At 43.5% G+C, this 25430-nt stretch overlaps 1 protein-coding gene across 1 annotated transcript in view; it reads right to left on the bottom strand.

The window, feature by feature from the left end:
- Window positions 1-25430, bottom strand: part of EDARADD (EDAR associated via death domain) — a 71805-nt gene that overhangs the window by 38300 nt on the left and 8075 nt on the right. Inside the window, exons 3-5 of the mRNA XM_065919202.1 lie at window positions 18018-18076; window positions 13480-13519; window positions 6689-6747 (exon numbers count right to left, since the gene is read on the bottom strand). Of these exons, the coding sequence (XP_065775274.1) occupies window positions 6689-6747; window positions 13480-13519; window positions 18018-18076 (158 nt within the window). The remainder of the gene's footprint in view (window positions 1-6688; window positions 6748-13479; window positions 13520-18017; window positions 18077-25430) is intronic.

Here is a 25430-nt window from a genome sequence, read left to right on the forward strand (position 1 = left end):
GAGACGACGTGAAAAGACAGAGGGAACAGACAACTGGCTACAAACCCAGGAGACAGACCTGGCACAGATCTTTCCCTCAAGGCTCTCAGAAGGAGCCAACCCTGCCCACACCGTGATTTCAGACTTACAGGTTCCACACAGTGAAACAACACATTTCTGCTGTTACTGCCACCCTCTCTGTGGTGCTTCATGACAGCAGCCCCAGCAAGCGAACACCAACGTCTCAGAATTACACTCCCCACTCTCCATTCTTCCTTCCACAACCACACCCAGGCCCTTGGGCAAATGATCTTCCTGGGTGACCGCAATAGCCCCTTGGTGTCTCCTGGCCTCAATCTTTCTTCCTACCTATCCCTTGGACAAGCCGGTTATGAGAGTAACATTTCTAAGACTCTATTTTCATCCCATCATTTCACAGGAAGGCTCTTCCGGGACCTTCCAAGTGCCTGGGAGATCCGGGCCCTCCAGACTTCCTCTAGAGCAGCATCTTCTATGGTAGCAGTTAGAGACAGCTATGCTAACGTGGGAGAAACAAGCCTGTCTCTCTTCAACAGGTAAGAAGCCTGCTTACCTATTGAACGCGTTCAATCACTGTCTTCTCTCTTCTCTTTTCCCTCTATATTTCTGTGCTGAGAGTCTCTGAGAATCTAAGGGAGAGGCTCTTGGCTTAAACATTCTGATTCAGCTTTCCATGTGGGAGATTTAAAAATGCTCAATTTCACTGAAAGTTCTAAGTGTGCATCACTGTACACCCCTAGCATTTAACAGTAGTGGTGGTAGTGGTGATACATTCTTGGACTCAAATACTGGATGGATGGGTGGGTGGATGGGTGGGTGGATGGATGAGTGGGTGGATGGATGGGTGGGTGGATGAACGGGTGGAAGTGTCATCATCTATCCTCTTGTAATCTATTTCCCATTTATCAAACACTGCCACACCACTACCAACTTCAAGAAGGCCTATGGCCTCAGTGCTGTATGACTGGAACTAACTCTTTAGTCCCCTGATGTCTTTGCTGGATTTCCTTTCTTCCTGCTCCATCCACATGTCATCATTCAAGGCACAACTCAAATTTGACATTGATTAACTCAACTACTTGCCTTTACATCTAAAAAAGAAGTTTCTATCTTTCTCCCATTTTACCCTTCTTTTCGTCCTGCCTCTGAAAAAGAGTCAAAGTTCTTACTTTTAAAATACAACTCCTCTCTGTGTGTTTTTGGTGTCTTTATTTATCTAACATAGGTGTGCCTATATCTCATTTGCCAGATTACAAATTTCTTGAGGGAAATCAATGTGCTGTGTATTCTCCAATAGAAATTGCTAAGGACTTATTGGTAAATAGTTGCTAAGAAAATTAATCCTCTCTGCCTTCCCAGGGAAAACAAATCCCATTAGTTATTCCACTTCTCTCTCTTTTCCCTCTTAATCTTTAATCTCTACACCCCTGGTGACACCATATCCTTTAAAATCTGTTGTTTCCCATCCTTAGTAAAAGAACCTTTTGCCATGTTTTCCAACATCTTCAAATAAAAGCTTACTGCTTTTCCTTGCTACCTTAGTAAATCTGACAAAACTACATAAACTTTATCACCCACTCCTCAAGCCTGTTGTAATTGTGTTTTTGTGCCTATAACTGAGTTCCCTCCTAAAAGGTCCCTCCTGAAATACCATCTGGAAGGGAAAATCCAAAGGTGTCTTTGCAGGGCCTGCCCTTGACTGCAAGATGATGTTGACAGTACTTTCCTTGGCACTTGAAGCAATGCCCAACCCTGACCTTCTGCTGTCTTTATTCAATGTATATTTATTGAGACCTACTACGTGCTAGGCATTGAGGATACATTTATGAGCCAAAAGACATAGCAGTCCCTGCTCGTAAGGAGAGACAATGAGACCATCAGCAGACATTTGAGTATAAACCAGGAAAGTGTTGCAAAGTACAGATGCCTCCACCACAGACAGTATTCTCTGGCCACTCCTCTTTCTGCCTCTCAGCTCCTTGTCTTCCTCTGGACTCCAGATGGAAGTGTTCCTCAAGGCTCCACCCTAGGCACCTCTCTTTGCTTTTCAACAAGGATGCTCTCCTTGACAGTCCCATCCTCCTCTCGGGCTTCAACTGTAACCTCTTGAAGCAGGCATTTTAAACCAATCACTTCCTGCCACACATCTCACATACCCCAAACTCTACAGACATCAATCTCCCTTTTCTGCAGTCCCTAAACAGACAACTCTCAATCCTGAAAAGTGAAAGTCACTCAGTCATTTCCAGCTCTTTGCGACCCTATGCACTGTAGCTGGCCAGGCTCCTCTGTCCATGGGATTCTCCACGCAAGAATACTGGAGTGGATAGCCATTCCCTTCTCCAAGGGATCCTGATTCTGGGATCAAAGGCAGGTGTCCTGCATTGCAGGCAGATTCTTTACCATTTGAGCCATCAGGGAAACCCACTCTCAATCCTAACAACACACAAATCTTATCTTCCCCCTTAATCCTCTACTGATACTGTTAGTAGCATCCCTCTCCTGCTTACAGGCCGAGCCTCATCTCTCTCCAGTTCCCCAGGGTCCCAGATATGGTCACAGAACCATCCCTGAAAGCCACCAATATCGTCCATCCACCTCCTTCTGGCATTTAAGGTTCTAGGGTCCTGGATCCAAATGATTTTCCAGCCTCACTGCCTCAATCTGCCAACACTTCAGCTCCAGACAAAGTTGGTTGCTCTGACTCGCCTCAGGGCATTCCTTCTATGAGGCTGCTCTCACCTACCCCCAGGCACACATCCTCAAGTCTACTTCTGTTATCAATAAATATCAGAGGTGACAGTATCATGCAGCCATTGATGGATGGTAAGGCCATGCAGCAAACTGGATGAAATGAGATCCAGTTTTCAAACTGGATAAAAACTTGTGAGATCATATTATACAACAAAAGCAAGATGCAAAATTGTCTGTAAACAGGTTTTTAAAAAAATAATTATCCAGATAAAAATATATAAGGAATACATCAAAATGACAAAAATAATATTAGAGTGGTGGAATTTTGGATGAGTTTTTTTCATTTTTCTAGATTCTAAATCATATTTAGTGTGGTTTTTAAAATATGTGTTATGTTTCAGGACTTCCCTGGAGGTCCAGTGGTTAAGATTCTGTGCTTCCCCGGCAAGGGGTGGGGGTTCTATTCCCTCATCAGGGAAATAAGATTCCACATGCTGTGTAGCACAGCCAAAAAAGAAAAGTAAATAAAAAAAATATATATATTATACATGTGAGTGTATGTATGTTTCAAAATAGTTTTAGATCTACAGAAAATTTGAGAATATAGAGCATTCCTATATACCCTACAGTGGTTTCCCTTATTAGCAACATCATATATTAGTATCACACTAATAATAACATATCAATATGGTATGGTATCAATATAATATGAATAATAACAATAGGAATAATTTAATGTGGTTTTTAAAACTTAAGAAAATTATAGTTTGGTAAAACCAAATAACCAGCATAAACAGAGGAAAAAGTTATTTTTTCATAACCTCTAACTCCAACTTAGCATCCTCATAGTTACTAATTTTCTTATTATCGCAATCTCCTCTTGGCATGGATTCTTAACTAAAAACTGAAACAAATTTTGCTCTGCTATCATTTGCCATACATGTGTGCATGTAGTTAAAATTTTATTATTTGATTTAAAGATTCTGGGAAATATTTTCTATAAACATAAAGAACCATGAAAAAATTTTTAAGCAGATGAACCAGAGCCACATCCAGAATCTAACGCTGCGTACACCGCTGTTCAACAAGTCTAGAAGCTCTGCTTGGGTCTGGTCCCCTCCCTACTCCCCCCACGGCCTAAACCCCCACCCTGAGTACTGCACGTCTGAGAATACCCAGGCTCAGGACACAGACTCGGTAAGTACCAGCCGTAACAAACTGGACAAGTAGGATAACTCTAATTGATGGGGGTACTGATTTCAAATTACTAAAAGAAAAGGATTCTTTATGAAATTTTATGAGATGTCAGTTTTCTATTTCTGACAAACAGGACATCACAATGTTCTTCCTTGGCATCATTCAAAAAAGCTGGTTAAAATTAGATCTTACATAGAAATGGATTTTAGTTTATAAATTAGAAAAATCATCTGACTCCTTAGTGCAGTAGGCAGAGCGTCAGTCTCATAAATTAGAAAAATCGAAGAAACAGCAAATGATAAGTATTCTAAAGAATGTATTTTCAACTTGCTTTTAAAGTCTGAGCTACAGAAAATGAAGTGCTGTGTTTTTTTTTTAAACATTTCCCCCCTAGTGAGTTTTCTTTGTTCTAACTGCCAAGTTAGTTTCAAAGATTCTTTCTGGATACCTAGCGGTTAGAACAAGTCCTACAGATTATGCAAAGAAATAACCAACTGAAGTAGTAGGGACAGTGCTACTTTTTATAGGAATACATGACAGCCTGTTTTAAAACAGAACTTAAATAAAAATCCCAAGTAGGTCCCCCCCCTTTTCTAGGGGTGGGGGACCTTCCCAGGTGGTTCAGTGGGTAAAGAATCTGCCTGCAATCCGGGAGACACAGGCAGATACGAGGTTGATCCTCAGGTCAGGAAGACCCACTCCAGGGATTTTCTTGCCTGGAAAATCCCATGGAGAGGGGAGCCTGGTGGGCTACAGTCCATAGGGTCACAGAGTCGGACACGACTAAAGTGACTGAGCACGCACCCTGCTTTTTTTAGTTGAAAAATCTTTTTCCATCTTTGAAGATAATCTATACTTGATCAAACGAGAACTATAATACTAAAATTAGAAAATATACTGAACAGTGTCCTAAAGCATATTCTGTATCTAATCTTATATGATTTTGGAAAATCCCTAAAACTAAACAAACAACATAACATTCTTGTATCTTGTTGCAAAAAAAATGTGAGGAGCAAAACTTTAAGTAAATTAAGGATTGCAAGAAAGGAAAAACTTATACCAAGTTTTCAGTGAATCTAAAGTTCACTAAAATAGTTGAAATTCAATCACTGTCGAAGTCCAGCATCAGGTTATAATTCCAAGGAAAATGCTGAGTATCAGGATTAATAAATAAGAAAATGGTATTCCCAGTTGGCGACTAAAGACTGCCAAGTTAAAGTTAGAAGTAGCACCATTGACAATTTTCAAGAGAACTGTGTTTATGGTTAAAATTGCTTATCTTATCAACTACTGTATAAATCTGCTTTATGACAAAAGTGACTTGATTATCTAAGAATATCACTATCATTGATTTATTACTGACTGATGCTTTAATAGTAAGACTGAAAAAAAAAAACCACGTTGATCACTCAGTCATGTTCGACTCTTTGCAACCTCATGGACCATAGCCTGCCAGGCTCCACTGTCCATAGGATTCTCCAGGCCAGGCAAGGTTCAAATCAGTCTTGTTAAAAATTAACTTGGTATTACAGAGAGAGCAGGACCCAGCCAGTCTGTCTTGAGGCAAGACACCCTTTCTGAGACTTTTAATGTCCTAACTATAGCTAGGCGGATGTGAGGAATTGTGTAGTTTTGCTAATGAGCTTTGAATGAGTAAACAGAGATAGCCTGGAAAGTATCAGAAGTAACTGAAGCACCCGGTGACCCAAAGAAGCTTCTGGAAGGATGTAGAGTAAGTCCCCTACATGCAAACCTTCAAGTTGAGAACTTTCAAAGATGTGAATGTGCGTTCACATGTGCAATCACACAAATCAGGTCACGTGTCTGGTGTACATTGTCACAAACGTGGCTGTGCGTTTGTGTACATTACTGTACACTTCTGTATACAGTCCGTAGTGCAGTACCTTTATGTCAAGCCCAGGATGTCTGGGAGCGAACGTAAAAGCAGCGGTGATGTAGCTGGTAGGGCCAAGAAGCACCAGCTGCTGTATTATACACTACAGTACTTTTCAAAGTACTATATTGTAAGGTTAAAGACGTTTTATTTTTCATGCTTGCTTTGTTATATATTATCTGTGTGAAAAGTATTATAAAACTATTACAGTACAGTACTACATAGCCGATTATGTTACTTGGGTACCTAGGCTAATTTTGCTGGACTTATGAACAAATCAGACTTACAAACTGCTCTCAGAACAGATCTCATTCCTATGTAGGGGACTTACTGTCCCTTGCAAGGTGAACAGTAGAAGGTGCCAAGTGATTTTCAACCTTTTGGTACACTTTTGTCTGATCTGAAGTTTAAAATAACAAGCACTCTTTTAAAAGCAGAAAACAACAGCTGTATTTTGTAAAAGGACAATTAAAATAATACGTTAAAACTTGGTATCTGAATGAAGAAAAAGTTTTATAACACATTACAAAAATGTCTTGAAACTACCCAGTTTTGTTGAGGATTTAAGAAAAAGTTCCCATCCAGTGCATACCAACAACGGGCAAAAGAAAGCAACTTTCCTTTCTAACTCAATAACACTGATGATGGCCTGTTTTTGGCATATGGATAAGTATTTCAAAGAGTAGATTAAAGCTACCCAGTTACTAAAAGTAACAGAAGCTATACAGACACACCACATTACTGGGATGCTTAAAGATCATTTCCAAACTTATTATCCAAAAATCCTGTTCTTTATTTTTAAAGCTCTAGAAGATAATTACTAAGTAAATTCTAGTTGGATTAGCATGTGCCTAGGGGTAAAAATATAACTGACATTATTCTTACCTGGTGCTGCACATCGGAATTTGCTGGGCAGTTCAAAGTAATTGGATCACACTCCTCTTCTATGGATTAAAAAAAAAAAAAAAAGATGCTAAGCTTGATGAAGAAAGCACATGCTCTGCAGTATAAGGCCTAAAAGAAAGACTTAATATTACGTTCTGTTTACGTCTGGTAAAACCAGGAGGACCTTGAGTGGCCCAGTTACAAGTTCCCCTCCTCGCTCTGCTCCTGTGGACAAGACCCCAGCTAAATAGTTCTCCTTCTCGAGGGGATCAGGCACAACCCTTGCTCATCCCAGGGCGGAGGGGGTTCCCTGCCAGACCACTGAATTATTCAGACAGTTACATCCTTCCCCAGGAGCCCTGGGGCACACCCCCGTTCACAGGAGAGCCTCGTCACCCGCAGCCCCTGGCGTTCACTCTGTCCCCAAGCGCAGCCCCTGTATGACCCTGCATGGCGCGCAGCATCGTCCTCCCCCAGGCCATGAGGCTCCGTGGCTCACAAGCTGCTGTCAGACTCAGCTGCCCGATGTCCTGCGCGTGGGCATCCTCATAACCCCACGGCAGGATCCCTCCCTGGCAACACAGGGAGCAGGAGGTGGTTCAAACTTTCCCCTCTGATAATCTTACATCAGATTCCAGGTGTTGGCTGTCTGACTGACAGTTTACTAAGCCCTTCAGAGAGCAGGGAGTGGGATTATACTTATCTGGATAGCTCAGCCTCCTAAAAGTCAAACCGAAACCATTTCAGTTCTAAAGTGGGGATTGCCGGTGAAAGTCAAAGGAACATGATAGACATGTGAAACGTCTCACACCTCTCAGAATTAACTGTGAGGAAGGAAATTCCATTCTTACGTTGTCTTACATATGTGTTAATGTCACAGCTCCCCAGCTTGTGGTGAAGACAAACACATTAAACGCTGATCTAGGGGACTTCCCTGTGGTCCAGTGGTTAAGATTCTGCACTTCCACTGCAGGGGGCGCAGGTTCCTTCCCTGGTCAGGGAACTAAGACCCCACATGTCATGTGATATGGCAAAAAAAAAAAAAGCTAAATTTTTCCATTAGATTTTACTCTTTAACCATAGAATTCAGTATCACATTAACCTTAAAAGCTGACAGAAATATAGTATACTATGAAACAAATGTTTAGTGGCATGTAAAATTTTAGAGTTATAAAGCCTTACACACAGAATCACTTAACTCAAGGTTCAAAAGTTAGGACTGAATGACAGATTGATTGATTCATCCATTATTTATTTTTACATTCTGTAACATGCATTGACCTACTACAGACTGAGCTGATAGATTTGTTCATGTAAGGGGCTAAATTTATTGCTGCCTACACGATTCTGACTAAAAGGTCATTTTTCTTTAATATTATTATCTGCGAAATTTAAACTAAAAGCACAGACTTTTACTAAGATTCCATATGGTATCTCGTTCTCTTTTAAATTTATTTAGCTGCACTGGTTCTTAGTTGCAGTATGCAGGATCTTGAGTTGCAGCATGAGTGATCTAGTTCCCTAATCAGGGATAGAACTCGGCCCCTGGGCATTGGGAGGCGGAGTCTTAGCCACTAGGCCAGCAGGGAAATCCCTACACCATATCTTTCTAAGCTGGAGCAATGGAGATCTCACCCAGGCTTGTGTTCCTCATGATACAGTTCCAGTTCTCTTGCATGAGAATCATTTGACTGCCTGTTAACAATGCAGATTTCTGGGCTCCACCTCCAGACTTTCTGGTTTGGAACTTCGGGGAGTCCAGAAATCTGACACCTAACAAGCACCCTGTAGAATTCAGATGCATACTAAAATGATTTTTCACAGTGACAGACATTTGATTTCGGTCATAATAATTCTCACAATGGCCACGCGTGCTGTGCATGCTCAGATGCTTCAGTCATGGCCAACTCTATGTGACCCTTTGCACTGTAGCCTGCCAGGTCCATGGGATTCTCCAGGCAAGAATACCAGAGTGGATTGCCATGCCCTTCCTTCTCCAGGAGATCTTCCCAACCCAGGGAACGAACCCACGTCTCTTATGTCTCCTGCATTGGCAGGTGGGTTCTCTACCACTAGCAACACCTGGGAAGTCCCTCACAATGACCAGGGTCATCACTGTTACCCGAGCATTTTTGAAAAGCCAGGGCTTTTTATTTCCCAACACAATGTTAACTTGAAATTAAAAAGCAACTTTTCTTACATGGCCTCCCACACACTCCTGTGGTCATATCCTTCTCCCTCCCATTCACCCTCCAGTAAAGAAAAGTTTCGCAGAATGGTCACCTTTGTATTTCTGTTATAATTTGGGGGAGCGGATTTAACTTTTGGTTTGCTGTAACAGGAGACTGCCAAGAGTCTGGGTCAAGGTTGGGTGGGAGGCAGTGAGCTGGTGGAATGAGTGGGACCAGGTAACATCATATCACGCAGACAAGAGAGGTTTTTAGTTTCATTTTAAAACAAACTTAATAGCAAAATACCATCAATCAATCGGCAAAATGAGAAATCATATAAAATACAATACATTGGGTTGCTAGTTTGGGGGCAGACATTTTTATTGGGTTGGCCACAAAATTCGTTTGGGTTTTTCTGTTACAGCCTATGGAAAAACCTCAACAAACTTACTGGCCAGCCCAACACTTCCAAATTATTTTAGTGATTTCCTCAGTACTTGTTTATTTTCTCCTAATTTTTCCAAACTGAACTACTACATTCCGTTAACAAATTTTTCCAAATATCACCCATGTTGAAGTTCAAATTACACAAAGTTATTAACAATAAAATCAGTCTATTTCTCTTTCACTTTACATTTGCTATATAATTTTTTTTGAACAATGAAAGTCAGAGAAAATGAAGGTGATAAAATTTTAATTAAATCAAATATATTTTTGTGCAATTTCCCCTCACTAGGAATAGCAGCTGTGGAGAAGGAAATGGCACCCCACTCCAGTACTCTTGCCTGGAAAATTCCATGGACTGAGGAACCTGGTAGGCTACAGTCCATGGGGTCGCAAAGAGTTGGACACGACTGAGGGACTTCACTTCACTTCAGGAATAGCAGCTGAAATATCAGAATTCTTTTTCAAAAGACATTTTTCTCTCAAAATGTGAAGAGCCACATTCCCTCTAGAATCCTCAAGCCAGTATAGGAACTCATGAAATAAAGTGAACCCCAATCTAAATGAGTCCTGAGTTTAGTGCCTAAAGACTCTCACAGAGAACCTATAACAGACACTCGACATAATGAACTGCCTGAAATCTCTAAAATCAGGGGAGGCAGAAGCTACACATTTGTTCCCGAGAAAACAAGTATTATAACATGTTTTACCTCAAAAATATGCTGATCATTGAAATTACACTAGATGCCTACAGTTGATTTATGGTAAAAAGCACAAAATTCAGACCCATTTTTGTTTGGACCATGTTGAGGAACAGCGTTATATTGTCCATGGGGAAACTAGGAATATACTAGAATTAGAATTAAGATTTTGTGAAACATGCTTCTTTTCTTAAGAAAATATATTTTGAGGACTTTTTAATCATATGAAAATGGTTCAAGCTAATTACAAATGACTCCTCTATTAAATATAGTGAAAGCAAGTAAAGTGAAAGTGAAGTCGCTCAGTCGTGTCCGACTCTTTGCGACCCTGTGGACTGTAGCCTACCAGGCTCCTCTGTCCATGGGATTCTCCAGGCAAGAATACTGGAGTGGGTTGCCATTTCCTTCTCCAGGAGATCTTCCCGACCCAGGGATCGAACCCGGGTCTCCCTCATTGGAGGCAGACGCTTTAACCTCTGAGCACCAGGGAAGCCCCATTAAATATATTAGCCCCCTAGAATTCACTTACGTGTCAGAGTCTGAATCTGTACTTAATATAATTCTATTACATTTACTTTTAATCTATAAATTAGTCTCTTCATTAATTTATGTGGGCTTTGTGTTCCTAAAAACAATGAGAAAATAACCATAATCATTTAATACTGAAATTGGCTCCATTATGGTATGTTTAACAAAATACTGCAGACGTTAAATTGTTGTATTATCAAATGCAAATGTTGGAGTAAGTTTCCAAACTTCTGGACATGGTTCATTACATTTAAGATCATGTGTTTCTTGGAGAAAAATTATGTGCTTAAAAATGCTCTTCCACCCCATGAATAAAGACAGAGGAAGGTCTAGAGTATGGTTTTTAACAGTCATGTTACTTGTCAACTCACCACCATTTTAACTGAGGTTTTGTAAAACTTAAATTATTGAAGAAACAGTTCGAGTACAGTTACTGTATTATCAGGCTGCTAAGCAACAATCTTTTTCTCTTAAAACAGGAAATCACATTCAAGATGATTAAAAAAAAAAAGATTTCAGATGGATCAGACTGTGGCAATGCATTCCCAGAGTCACTGTGGCTCAATTTGTGCTTAAAACAGTGGTTCCACTCTCACCTCTGCTACGAGGGCTTTCCACAGTCCTCAACCCTGACTGATCATGGCTCTCTTGCCACACTTCCCTCCTCCCGGTCCGAAGCTCCTGGGTGCCAGGCGCTATTCTTGTGTTTGATTCTCACCAGCACCCTGGGAGGTGGCATCTCCCTTGTCCTAAGCTGTGAAGTCACCTGCTGAGTCCTCTCAGAGCTGGCAAGCTTTGTCAGCCGGTTCTCTCCTACATGTCCCATTGGAGGGTACACCACATTCTTGAAGCTGCTTAGGCAGACTCTCAAAGGGAGGTCTGAGACCCACTCACTCAGGTATGCATTAAAACACAGGTTTCAAGCCTAATCTCCCTCCCCGACCACACTACCACGTGTAAAATAAACAGCTAGTAGGGAAGGTGCAGTATAGCACAGGGAACTCAGCTCAGCGCTTTGCGATGCCCTAGATGGGTGGGATGGGGTGGTTTGGGAGGGCGGTTCAAGGGGGAGAGGATATATGTACACACACAGCTGATTTGATTCATTGTGCAGCAGGAACTAATACAACGTTGTAAAGAATTATCCTCCACTTAAAAAAACAACAAACAAGTGAAAAACAAAAAAACCCTACAGGTTTCTGGGCCTGATCCTAGGCCCACCACATGACGATTTTGGAGAAGCAGGGCCCAGAATCTGCATTTTAAACTAGCTCCCCAGATAATTCTTCATTGTACCCTCCCTGAAGTCCAGTGAATACTACCCAGGACAGTTTCCTCTCTACGCTGGTGTCTTGGCCTGCACCTCCCACTTTCTTGCTGAACTAGACAGTCACAGGGTGGGGAATTCAGGATGCTGAGAAGTCATTCAGGGAGAAGGGGAAGGGAAAGGAAACACGCAAGAAGCCAGCCTTCCCTAGAACAACCAAGAATCGGGCTCAAAGTTGGCCTGCAGGCTCTGTTCCCTATACTACTGCCATTCCTGGGTGAAACTGTACTGATGTCATCTCCGGGAGCAGGGAGAGGAGTCTGGTGAGTAGAGAATGAGAGAAGGGGACTCAGCAGAACCACAGACTCAACCACAGATGGGTCCTGGCAGGGAGCTCCCTTCCGACCTGCAGTCTGGTAGTCCTGTGATATTTATCACCAGAAGGAGGTTGGGGAAACCCACAGCAGGCGGTGCTGGGAAATCCTCTCTCTCCAGGAAGCCAGGGAGGCCCTGCCAACTCTGATGCAGGTCAGATCTGCTTGCTCCCCATCCCACCCCTTCACCCTGGGTTGTCAGCAGAACATAAGGTAAGTGCTCCATTGTGAAGGCCACCAGCTCATTCTTCTTACTGGATACAGCCTTGCAGACTGTAGCCTTGGACAGGCTCAGGCTCCTTTCAGATGCATCTGCACCACATCTGAGATGTTAATCTGCGGATCATGAAAGAAAGCTCTTTTTGCTTTGGGACCTGACAAGCATCCCCTTCCCCTTGTCTGGCAATGGAACCTGAGGTTTGAGTAGAACTGTCTCCATGCCCTCCACACCCACCCTCTAACCTCGAGGCTCAGACCTGGTCAGCCCTCCATCCTCCTGATGACCACAGTCGATATGATCGCCACATGACCAAACTGCTCCTGCCACCACTGCCCCTAAAACCGAGCCGTGTGTGCTGGGGGAAAGGCTCCCTCTTGTTTCACCGTCGTAAGCAGCACCAAGTGAAGCTGGAGGCGGCAGAGACCATCTTTCCTACCTCATGGGGAAAACTGGCCCGAGAACTGGGTCAACACAGAAGACTAAGCCATGAGAGTCAGAGAGAAGGGTGGGGAGAGGGAAAAGAAGAAGAAGGAGATGAAGAAAAGAAAAAGAGAGGGAGAGAAAGAGAGAGCCTGAGACACCATTTTAAATGTTTGGATTTAACAGACTCAAAGACTCTAAACCACCAAATTCTTCCCCTCCCCTTTTTTGTTTTTATTGTTTTGGGGCCATATCATGCAGCATGCAGGACCTTAGTTCCCCAACCAGGGATCAAACCTATGCCCCCTGCATTGTAAGTTCAGGGTCTTAACCACTGGACGGCCAGGGAAGTCCCTGCCCACCCACCCCCACCCCCACCTTTTAAAACTAATTTGAGTTATATTTCTGTCACTTGCAACCCACAGTCCTGGTTTGTCCTTATTTTAACCATGCTAAAAACACCATAGGAACTTGATGTATCATTTGATCTAAAACCATTTCTAGATTTTAATAAGAAAATTCATGCTACAGATGATCAAATCAGGCACTAAATTATCAGTATGTTTCTGTTCTACAATTTTAACAAATGAAAAATTACTCTGACTAGTGCTTTGTTCCGAACAGAGAATAATCACAAGCACAAGTTGTTGCATTAACTGTACATACCTTTAGGGAGTCCTGTGTCTTGAATGGGATACTTGTCTGACTGCAGAAACCAACAAAAGAGGAAAGTTATTTTTTTAAACACTATAGTCAATTATAAGATCAAAGTGAAAAGAAAGCTTTGTCTTGGGAAAGTCATGATTTTCATTTAAAATCTTGCAAGTTTTTAGCCTTGAATTTATCCATAGGACTGACCCGTGGCTTAATCTCAGTTTTAAAGAGATGAAATCAAATTTGATGAGACGTCAATGCTGGAATATGAAACAGAATAAGCCTTCAGCTCTGACCATAAACCACACTTCCTCTCTTGTCTGCAGTGCTATTTTACTCTCTGCAGCTCAAAACTGAGGGACTGTCATGTCTTTTCTCATCACTTCTGTGACATGCATTTGGGTCAACAGGCATGTATTCTGGGCAGCTCTCACAACTGGAGAGCTCTGTCCTGGGTTGACAGGATTGAAAAGGTAACTATCCCATAAGTGGCATGAAGATCAGTCACCTATTATGCCCAGTTACGCACAGTTCCTCAATGCTTTCCTTGAGGGCAGTACTGTCACAGGGAATTCAAAATTCAAAATTGCAATCATGTATTTCTTTGTTGGTCCTGATAAATATGCAGGTATCTAAGCTTCTGGAAACTTCTACTTCAGATTACACAATGTAGTTGTTTTCCAAAGATTTCTATGAGAGAAGCTTGAATGTGCCCAATTTCCCTAGCCTGCCTCTGACCCCGCCTCAGTTCCACCATCATCTCCTCTGGGCCTTTGGGTCCACGGCTCTCCAGCTTAAACAAAGCTACACCTCCCAACTCTCCTGTATGTCTCACCACTGTCTTCCTTGGACAGAGGAGGAAAAGAAACAAACGCAGCACCAGGGATTCTTTTTGCAAGCGAAAAAAAACTGAGTTTATTAACATTATTAAGCTTTGAAATTAATATGACTTCCTTAACATAGTCCAATATTCCATGGAGGTTTGAGTTTACATGTTGTCATCTATGTATTTAACTTTGCTTATTGATGAGTAGTTAAAGGAAGGCTGATATGCGGTCATCACTCAGTATCCTTGAGGGGCTGATTCTAAGACCTTCCATGGATACCAAACTTTGGATGCCCGAGTGGGATTTTAGTTCCCCAACCAGGGATGGAACCTGTGCCCCTTGCATTGGGATCATGTAGTCTTAGCCACTGGGCCACCAGCGAAGTCCTATGCCATTTTATGGAAGGGACTTGGGCATCCAGGGATTCTGTTTTAAATGCCTTTCCTTGGAGTTTCTTTGGAGCAGAAGCCTCCAACCTCTTTCCACAAAAGAAATTAATCTTCTTTATGTTATAAATTCAACCTTTGAAGGGCCTGGGGTTTAAGGTCAGACACACTGGGAGTCAAGCATGTCTACACAACTGAGCCCCAAGAACACTTTGGACACCAGAGGCTGGATGAGTTTCCTTGGTTGTCAGTACTCTGTGTGTATCATCACACACCATTACTGAGACCAGTAAACACTGTCCACACAGCTGAGAGGGTAACTGAAAACCACCTGCTTACAACTCTCCTGGGCCCTGCCCTATGCTCCTCCTGCTTTGGCTGACTTTAATCTGAATCCTTTTGCTATAATACACCACAGTCTTCAGTGGGAAAAAAATAAACATCAATCAGAAAGAACCTAAAAGTCAAATACTTTCCCCCCTGACTAAATACTTCCCCGTACTCTGCCCCCTAGAACATGGAAAACACAACTGTACTATAGTACTTCTCAGACTCGTTTCAAAGTATTTTTCTCAGACTGTGAGTGTTTCAAGAGAAAGGACCATCCCAAGGTTTTGACTAAGTTCAGTCTACAAGAACGAACAAATGTGGGTTTCCTGGACAGACTGACAGTTGAGCAGGCCTAGAGGATGCCCAGGACTCAGGACGGCCACTGCAGATGGTGGGCATAGAGGATTAAGGCCAGGTGGCTGGGAGACTGATGGGATCTTCACATCATCACAGATGCTCCCATCAGTGGTGGGAGCAGAGACGATGCTGGGGGTGGAAAAGGAAGACACAGTTGGATATGAAATAATGGAGCCGGTTTCCATGGAAGACCCTGGAAGTGAGGTGAAGGGACTGAGGTGCCATCCTAGGATCTCAAGAAGCTTGACTCACCAAACGCTGCCTGCCTGGTGCCCACCTGTGCATACGGGAACATGGTCGGCACAGCCTTGCAGAAAGCCAGCCAAGCAAATCATTCCCACACAATAGCGTAAGAAGTAGAGAAGACAACAGCTGAAGACCCCAGGATACAGCAGAGAAGGCTTTCCAGGTACGGAGTGCTTAAGTTGAGTGGCAGGGTGAGGAAGCGGGCAAGGCCAGCATTAGGGGTACCCAGGATGGCGAGAGGGCCTGGGGCATCCAAGGAGCAGCAAATAGCTACACACGACTGGGATGCTGAGACAAGGGGACCTCACGTGCCATGTCAAGGACTGTAAATTTAATCCTGAAAGCAGCAGGAATGTTATGGTTGAAATCTGTTCACCCCCTGTATATGCCAAAGTCCTAACCCCTAGTCCCTCAGACTGTGACCTTATTGGAAATAGAGTCAGTGTAGACAGAATTAGTTGAGCTGAGGTCACACTGGTGTGGGGTTGGCCCTTCATCTAACAGGATGGACATTCTTGTAAGAAGAGAAGAGACACAGACACCCAGGGAGAAGACGGCCATGTGCCACTGAAGGAAGAGAGCGGAGGGAAGCAGCCAGAAGCCCAGGGACACCACGAACTGCCGACAACCACCAGAAGCCAGAAAGCACAAGCCAGGAATCTTCCCTGCAGGTTTCAGAGGGAGCACAGCCCTTGATTTTTAGTCCATTTGCATGACCTTGTCTGGCAGCCCCAACAAACGAATACAGGGAAGCTACAGTAAAGGCAATTTGTCCTGGAGTCGTAGAGGAGTGAGGAGAGGCAACCAGGACTCAAGGTGAGCCGTAAGGAGGGGGCCCCCAAGGAAGGGAGACGCTGGTGTCAGGGGATCGAGTGGACAGCAAGACAATCACAGGTCAGGCAGTGTGAAAGGTGAATTAAGTAACCCTTTTGCAGGGGTCCCCAACCCCTGGGATCTGATGCCTGATGATCTGAGGTGGAGCTGATGTAATAATAACAGAAATAAAGTGCACAATAAATATAATGCACTTGAATCATCCCCAAACCATCCATCCCCACCTAGTCTGTGGAAAGTTTGTCTGCAATGAAACCGACCCTGGTGCCAAAAAAGTTGGGGAGCGCTGCTCTATAGAACCCATGGCTTTAGTAAGAGGCTACACCCGAGATGATCATAAGACCTGGCCACAGGGCCATTGTGCGCTCTGCTTCTACACGAGTTAGGAGCTGGAAGTTTTTCATATTGGCAGTGTGTCAAAGTTTGATTCCCTATGCTGTCCACACTTATTAAACTGTGCTGTAGTTACAATACGAGGCCATGAACACAAACATTTCAGGTCTCTAAGACATTAAGGTGCCTTGTGAATCACCCCCTTTTTCCTTTTTTTGGCTGTGCTGGGTCTTAGTAGAGGAGTGCAAGATCTAGTTCCCTGATCAGGGGTTGAACCCAGGCCCCCTGCATTGGGAGCATGGAGTCTGGACCACCAGGGAAGTCTCCACCAAAGACTTAAAGACATTGAACTGAAACCCCTTGAGAGTACTTACGCCATTCTAACTAAATTAATACAAATTCTTCATGACTCAATAGATCACATCCTCCAGACACTTTGAAAAACAGGAATGTATCTCACACTGCATGCATAGTAACACACACAATGCTGTCAAAGGCATTTATTTGGTCATAAGTAAGAGGCAGTATCGAGTAGGGGAGCAGGGCTTCAGTCTGGCTGACTTTCTACAAAGCAGCTAATTGCCATATCCTCATCTACGGTAGAATAATAAAATCTTTTACCACAGTAGACACAGCACAGAGTGGTTATGGGATGCTGGGGCAGGGATCTGAAGCCAGCTGATGGGTTCGAATCCCACCTGGGCTGCTTCCAAGTTTGGTGACTTGCCTCACTCCTTGTGTCTCAGTGTTTCAGCTATGAAGCAGGCAATGCCTACCTTTCAGGACTGTTTCAGGGGTAAAAGTGGTAACTGACAATGTATGCCCACCTACCTATGGGCAGCCCTCCATTACTGTAAGGTGTTCATATTTTTTCTTTCAATCTCAGGCTATATATTTTGATTTCTGAAGAACAGGGTCATTAAAAATAGATACTATTAAAATTAGACAAGCAGAGACTTCTCTGGTGGTCCAATGGTTAAGAACTCGCTTTCCAATGCAAGGGACACAGGTTTCATCCCTGGTGGGGGAACTAAGAATCCACATGCCACATGGTGTGGCCAAAAAAAATAATAAATTTAAAATAAAAATACATAATTAAAAAGACAAGTAGATAAAGACCTCACATAATCTAAGAACACTCCTGACATGTGCAAAATGAGAACAGAGTCTAACACCAATAACAAAGGGAGAAAAAAAAAACTAAAGCCACACCATTAATGTAAAATGAGTAACCTACCGTATTAAGGGATATAGTGCTAGGGTCTGTGTCTTCCACTGGTTCCTTTGCCAAATGATCTGTAAACAAAACACAATAAGAGAATTTTCTTTAACTTAAAAGCACAAATGTATCCTTTGATAACTGTCTTCATATAAATGCAAGCTGCCCCCGTCAGTTTGGAGAAAAACTTTCGATCATTAGTAGAGACAAAAAAGAAAGAATGGGTTCAGATTGCATCAAGAAAGTGATTAAGACGAACTGCATTAAAAAAAATTATATATATATATTTATATATATATATATTTTATATATATATATATTTGGACTTCCCTGGTGGTCCAGTGGTGAAGAGTCCATCTGCCAACGCAGAGAACACAGGTTTGATCCTTGGCCTTTGAAGATCTCACATGCCATGGGGCAACTAAGCTTGTGAGCCACAATGCCCTAGAGCCTGTGGTCTACAACAAGAGAAGCCACCGCAATGAGAAGCCTGGACACTACAACTAGAGAGTGTTCACTGCTTGCCACAATCCACTGTATCCACTGAAAGCCCAGGAGCAGCAATGAAGATCCAGCACAGCCAAAAATAAATAAATAATGTTTAAAAAAAACATGTTTTGTAACAGTTTACTTATAAATGTCTACAAACACTCAGAGGTACAAATAACTACAAATGATGCAAACATGATATTAATTAATGACTCTTTTACACTTTGGATTTTGAGATAGACTGGGACCTGGGACTCTTTACTGCGGTGCTCAGGCCTGACAAATATCTCCTTGAGCAACAGATACATAGAAACTATAAGGGACTGAAAATATCTGTGTGCATGTGTAGTTGGGGCAAATTATGAACAGCATACAATAAGGAACACAAAAAGGGCACAAACCAACTGCCATTTCTGAGGCGCTGGGAACAAAGGCAGGGAACTGCATATGATCCCTGCATACAGCACCACCATGGGGGTGGGCAGATCACTTAAGCCAGCACTCTGGTCCATCCCCACCCTTGCCCCACTCAAGGAACTAGCCTGCCCTCTGTAGAGAGCAAGGGCACCTGTTTTCTTGTTTTCACTAAGAGTAAAGCCTTGCCTGAATTCCTCATCTGGTCTGTTATCAATTTCTATTGATTAAAAGGCAGGGAAGCCTTGTGTGCTGCAGTCCATGTGGTTGCAGGCTCCAGGCATGACTGAGGAACTGAATAACAACAATTAATTAAAGAGTCCAAGGACCCAGGTTGGCAACGATTTAATTATAACTCTGAGAGAGAAAATTAGAAAAAAGGCTCAGAGGTTAAAGCGTCTGCCCGCAATGCAGTAGTCCCGGGTTCGATCCCTGGGTTGGGAAGATCCCCTGGAGAAGGAAATGGCAACCCACTCCAGTATTCTTGCCTGGAGAATCCCATGGAGGGAGGAGCCTGGTGGGCTACAGTCCACGGGGCTGCAAAGAGTCAGACACGACTGAGCGACTTCACTTTACTAGACACTTTAGGAAACATCTGCTGGAAAACTCTCTTGCTCAGTAACCATATCTGAGTGGGAGCCTCAGTATCTGTGCAGTCAGCACACAAGCTGCAAAGCCCTAAGTGGCAGCCTTAGACCAGTGAAGATTCAACTTTCATTTTTCTCCCAAATCATCATGAAGTACATAGTGTGGCCCAGGTCCGAGGTCCTGGGAATGCCTTGGGGCATCCAAACAAACAGGACAGGCCAACCAGTGGAGGTTTGTTCCTTCTCCCTACATGTCTTTCATTGAGACTGTGTCTGGACTTTTCACATTCCTCTCCCTGCGGGGTATGGAAAATGCCCAAAGGAGAAGTCATGTGAAGGGAACATCTCTTTATCTGTTTTATGATAGGCTACAGTCAATGAAGAGATGAAAGGAGGTGGCCCAGAGGAGTGGATGCAGACAGAGAGAGATTTGCCGGTGTCCCCCCATGGAGGAGGGGACAGACACCTGCAACTCCACAAGTAGGGTCGGTGCCCTTGTCCCTGGCAGAGCCCACAGGTGGCGAGGTCACATCACGGAATGCACAGAGGGGGCTAGCCCCTGGGTCCCAGGGTTCCCGGCCCCAGCAAAGAAATCCCATGATTTGGGTCTGGCACAGAAACAGAGGGCTCCTGGATCCCAGAGTCTTCTCAGGCTTGGACCCTGATGCACAAAAAATCCAAGGCCCCTCCTTTTCCAAGTGCCATATCAGCCTCTTAGACTCCTGTATTACACTAAGGAAGGAGCCCAGTTCAGAGTGAAATGGAATTTCCTGCCAGCCCAGCAGATGACAGACTCAGACTTGAGTTTAAATTGACATAAAGACAATAACAACAAACTGTGTTGCTAACTCCATTCTGAGTTTACAGAACTCCTGCTGCCCAAATAAGAGACAATTATAATACAGAGCACATGGTGTGAAGACAGCAGAAATGCAGAATGACGTCGAAACACATGGGAGGAACAGAAGCCTGCTTGGGGTGCAGGGTGGGGAGAGCAGAGCCTGCAGAGGAAGTGGTTCCAGAGTCTGGAAGGCTGAGTTGAAGCCAGCCAGGAGAAAGAGTCAGGGAGGGGAAAGCATTCTAGACAGAGGGAACAGCACAGGCGAAGGCTTAGAGATGAAAAAGAACATGACACGCTAGTGGGCTTCAACTAGGTCCAGCCAGACACTTGCATTTGGTTTTCCAGTTCTGCTTTTCCATCCTTTTCACGCTCTGGCTCCTGGGTAGGGAGTGGGTAGTAGAAGACACACCGAGGAGCCTCAAGGCCATTCTTCCCTCCTCCAGTCACCGCCTGGTCTCAGCCATGTCATTTTCCCTAAAGTGTATCTGAATGACAATACATTTTTTTTTTTTTTTTGGCTGAGTGGCTTGAGGGATCTTAGTTCCCTGATCAGAGATCAAACCCATGCCCCCTGCACTGGAAGCAGGGGCTCAACCACGGGATGGCCAGGGAAGTCCTGGGATGACGATACCTCAAACGATTTCCTCCACCATGGGTGCAGGATTTCAGCAGGTACCCTGTGCAGGTATCCTATGACATGGAGGGCTTCTTTCCTACAGAGATATTAACGTGAGAGGAAGTAAAAGGAAAAAAATAAAGAAGAAAATAGAGGAGACAGCTGGGAAAAGACAGAAATACCCTCAAAGCAGCAGTGAGGATGCAAGTAGAACAGTTAAAGGGAAGGCGCACAAAGCCTGGGGAGAAGGCTTGGGTCTCACCACCACACCACTGAGACCTAGTGCTCTGAGTAACACCGTGACCCTGGATGACTCCTATAATTACTCTCAGCCTCAGGCTCTTCCCCGGTAACACGAGGGTGGTCCAGGCTGGTTTCCACACCCAGCTGATCAGTGTTACTCTGGTACAGGTTTGGGAATGATCCTCCCTGAGAATCTGTGCCTCAGAGGGTGATGGGGTGAACAGGAAGATATGGGCTGCCAACAAAAAGTGTTGGGAGCCCCAAAGGCTCTTGCTTTGGTCTGAAATCTCTGAGAATAAATGAAATATAAGATTAGAAGGGCAAGGAGAATTTAATTTTTGTTGTTGTTTTCGGAAGCACAATAGCAGAGTGAGAGAGCAATCCAGAAAGGCAATGGGTTTCAGTTCAGTTCAGTTCAGTCGCTCAGTCGTGTCCGACTCTTTGCGACCCCATAAACTGCAGCATGCCAGGCCTCCCTGTCCGTCAACAACTCCCAAAGTTTACCCAAACTTATGTCCATTGCATCGGTGATACCATCCAACCATCTCATCCTCTGTCATCCCCTTCTCCTCCTGCCCACAATTGTTCCCAGCATCAGGGTCTTTTCCAATGAGTCAGCTCTTCCCATCGATGGCCAAAGTACTGGAGTTTCAGCTTCAACATCAGTCCTTCCAATGAACACCCAGGATTGATCTTCTTTAAGATGGACTGGTTGGATCTCCTTGCAGTCCAAGGGACTCTCAAGAGTCTTCGCCAACACCACAGTTCAAAAGCATCAATTCTTCAGCACTCACCTTTCTTTATAGTCCAACTCTCACATCCATACATGACTACTGGAAAAACCATAGCCTTAACCAGACAGACCTTGGCAAAGTAATGTCTCTGCTTTTTAATATGCTGTCTAAGTTGGTCATAACTTTCAAGGAGCAAGCGTCTTTTAATTTCATGGCTGCAATCACCATCTGCAGTGATTTTGGAGCCCCCAAAAATAAAGTCTGACACTGTTTCCACTATTTCGCCATCTATTTGCCATGAAGTGATGGGACCAGATGTCATGATCTTAGTTTTCTGAATGTTGATCTTTAAGCCAACTTTTTCACTCTCCTCTTCCACTTTCATCAAGAGGCGCTTTAGTTTTTCTTCACTTTCTGCCATAAGGGTGGTGTCATAAGGGTGCGTATCTGAGGTTATTGACATTTCTCCCAGCAATCTTGATTCCAGCTTGTGCTTCATCCAGCCCAGCGTTTCTCATGATGTATTCTGCATATAAGTTAAATAAGCAGGGTGACAATATACAGCCTTGACATATTCCTTTTCCTATTTGGAACCAGTCTGTTGCTCCATGTCCAGTTATAACTGTTGCTTCCTGACCTGCACATAGGTTTCTCAAGAGGCAGGTCAGGTGGTCTGGTATTCCCATCTCTTTCAGAATTTTCCACAGTTTATTGTGATCCACACAGTCGAAGGCTTTGGCATAGTCAATAAAGCAGAAATAGATGTTTTTCTGGAACTCTCTTGCTTTTTCGATGATCCACTGGATGTTGGCAATTTGATCTCTGGTTCCTCTGCCTTTCTAAAATCAGCTGGAACATCTGGAAGTTCACGGTTCATGTATTGCTGAAGCCTGGCTTGCAGAATTTTGAGCGTTACTTTGCTAGTGTGTGAGATGAGTGCAATTGTGTGGTAGTTTGAGCATTCTTTGGCATTACCTTTCTTTGGGATTGGAATGAAAACTGACCTTTTCCAGTCCCATGACAACTGCTGAGTTTTCCAAATTTGCTGGCATACTGAGTGCAGCACTTTCACAGCATCATCTTTTAGGATTTGAAATAGCTCAACTGCAATTCCATCACTTCCACTAGCTTTGTTCATAGTGATGCTTCCTAAGGTCCACTTGACTTCACATTCCAGGATGTCTGGCTCTAGGTGAGTGATCACACCGTCGTGATTATCTGGGTCGTGAAGATCTTTTCTGTATAGTTCTTCTATGTATTCCTACCACTGCTTCCTAATATCTTCTGCTTCTGTTAGGTCCATACCATTTCTGTCCTATATTGAGCCCATTTTTGCATGAAATATTCCTTGGTATCTCTAATTTTCTTGAAGAGATCTCTAGTCTTTCCTATTCGATTATTTCCCTCTATTTCTTTGCACTGATCACTGAGGAAGGCTTTCTTATCTCTCCTTGCTATTCTTTGGAACTCTGCATTCAAATGGGAATATCTTTCCTTTTCTCCTTTGCTTTTCACTTCTCTTTTTTTCACAGCTATTTGTAAGGCCTCCTCAGACAGACATTTTGCTTTTATTCATTTCTTTTTCTTGGGGATGATCTTGCTCCCTGTCTCCTGTACAATGTCACAAACCTCCGTCCATAGTTCATCAAGCACTCTATCAAATCTAGTCCCTTAAATCTATTTCTCACTTCCACTGCATAATCTTGAGGGATTTTATTTAGGTTATACCTGAATGGTCTAGTGGTTTTCCTTACTTTCTTCAATTTAAGTCTGAATTTGGCAATAAGGAGTTCATGATCTGAGCCACAATCAGCTCCCAGTCTTGTTTTTGTTGACTGTATAGAGCTTCTCCATCTTCTGCTGCAAAGAATATAATCAATCTGATTTTGGTATTGATTGTCTGGTGATGTCCTTGTGTGGAGTCTTCTCTTGTGTTGTTGGAAGAGGGTGTTTGCTATGACCAGTGTGTTCTCTTGGCAAAATCCTGTTAGCCTTTGCCTGCTTCATTTTGTACTCCAAGGCCAAATTTGCCTGTTACTCCAGGTATCTCTTGACTTCCTACTTTTGCATTCCAGTCCCCTATAATGAAGAGGACATCTTTTTTGGGTGTTAGTTCTAAAAGGTCTTGTAGGTCTTCATAGAACTGTTCAACTTCAGCTTCCTCAGCATTACTGATCAGGGCATAGACTTGGATTACTGTGATATTGAATGGTTTGCCTTGGAAATGAACAGAGATCATTCTGTCATTTTTGAGACTCCACCCAAGTACTGCATTTCAGAATCTTTTGTTGACTATGATGGCTACTCCATTTCTTCTAAGGGATTCTTGCCCACAGTAGTAGAAATAATGGTAATCTGAGTTAAATTCAACCCGTTCCAGTCCGTTTTATTTCACTGAATGTCAACATTCACTCTTGCCATCTCCTGTTCGACCACTTCCAATTTGCCTTGATTCATGGACCTAACATTCCAGGTTCCTATGCAATATTGCTCTTTACAGCATCAGACTTTGCTTCTATCAGTAGTCACACCCACAACGGGTTTAGAACTAGTCTTTGAAGCACTTTGAGGTCTTTTATTATTTTTTTTTAATTTATTTATTTGGCCACATCAGGTCTTAATTGTGGCACACGGGATCTTTCACTGTGGGGGGGGGGGGGTTCTCCAGTTGCAGTGTATGGGCTCAATAGTTACAGCAAGTGGGCTTAAGTGCCTCTTGGCATGTGGGATCTTAGTTCTGCAGCCAGGGATCGAACCTGCATCCCCTACACTGGAAGGCAGATTCTTAACCACTGGAACACCAGGGAAGTTTCATTTTTGTCTCTGTTTTTTATTATTTTCACTCGAATGCTTGTAACTGTATCAGATTCTGACTTGGACCAGGCTGGGGCTGATGTTCTTCCTTACATGTTAGTGTTAAATCCGCCCACAGACCCAGAACCAGGCCGGAGGTGGCTCCCTTCATGCTTGTTCTCCCAGGCCCATGTTGTGTACCCAAAGATTATCTGGAGGAGGGCTGATCCTGGTTATTTGAGACCAGTCTACCAGTAAGCATTTGTCCTAAAGTATTTTCTTAGAGCTCTTGGACCCACATGTTGACAACATTATTAAGTATAAAATAAAATAGTTTACTTTGAAGCTTTAAAATGTTTATTTTAACAGGCCCCAGGTAACAGCAGGCTGGCCCCCAGACAAGGCTCTGATACCAGACGAGACAAGGGCACAGAGGAGCTGACACAAAGAGGAGGACCACGTGAGCTCCAAGGTGGCAAGGCCAGCAGTTCAGCGAGGGGCCAGTGGGGACGTTCCTGCTGCTCCTGGCTGTCGCTATACTCCCCCAAAGCTGCCTCCACTCTCCTGGATCAATGACTCTACACGAGGCAGAGCATGCTAAGTCGCTTCCGTCATGTCCAATTCTTTGCACCCTTATGGACCATAGCCCATGAGGCTCCTCTGTCAGTGGGATTCTTCAGGCAAGAATACTGGAGTGGGTTTCCATTTCCTCCT

Source organism: Muntiacus reevesi, chromosome 2 (assembly GCF_963930625.1).
Source record: "Muntiacus reevesi chromosome 2, mMunRee1.1, whole genome shotgun sequence".
NCBI lineage: Eukaryota > Metazoa > Chordata > Mammalia > Artiodactyla > Cervidae > Muntiacus > Muntiacus reevesi.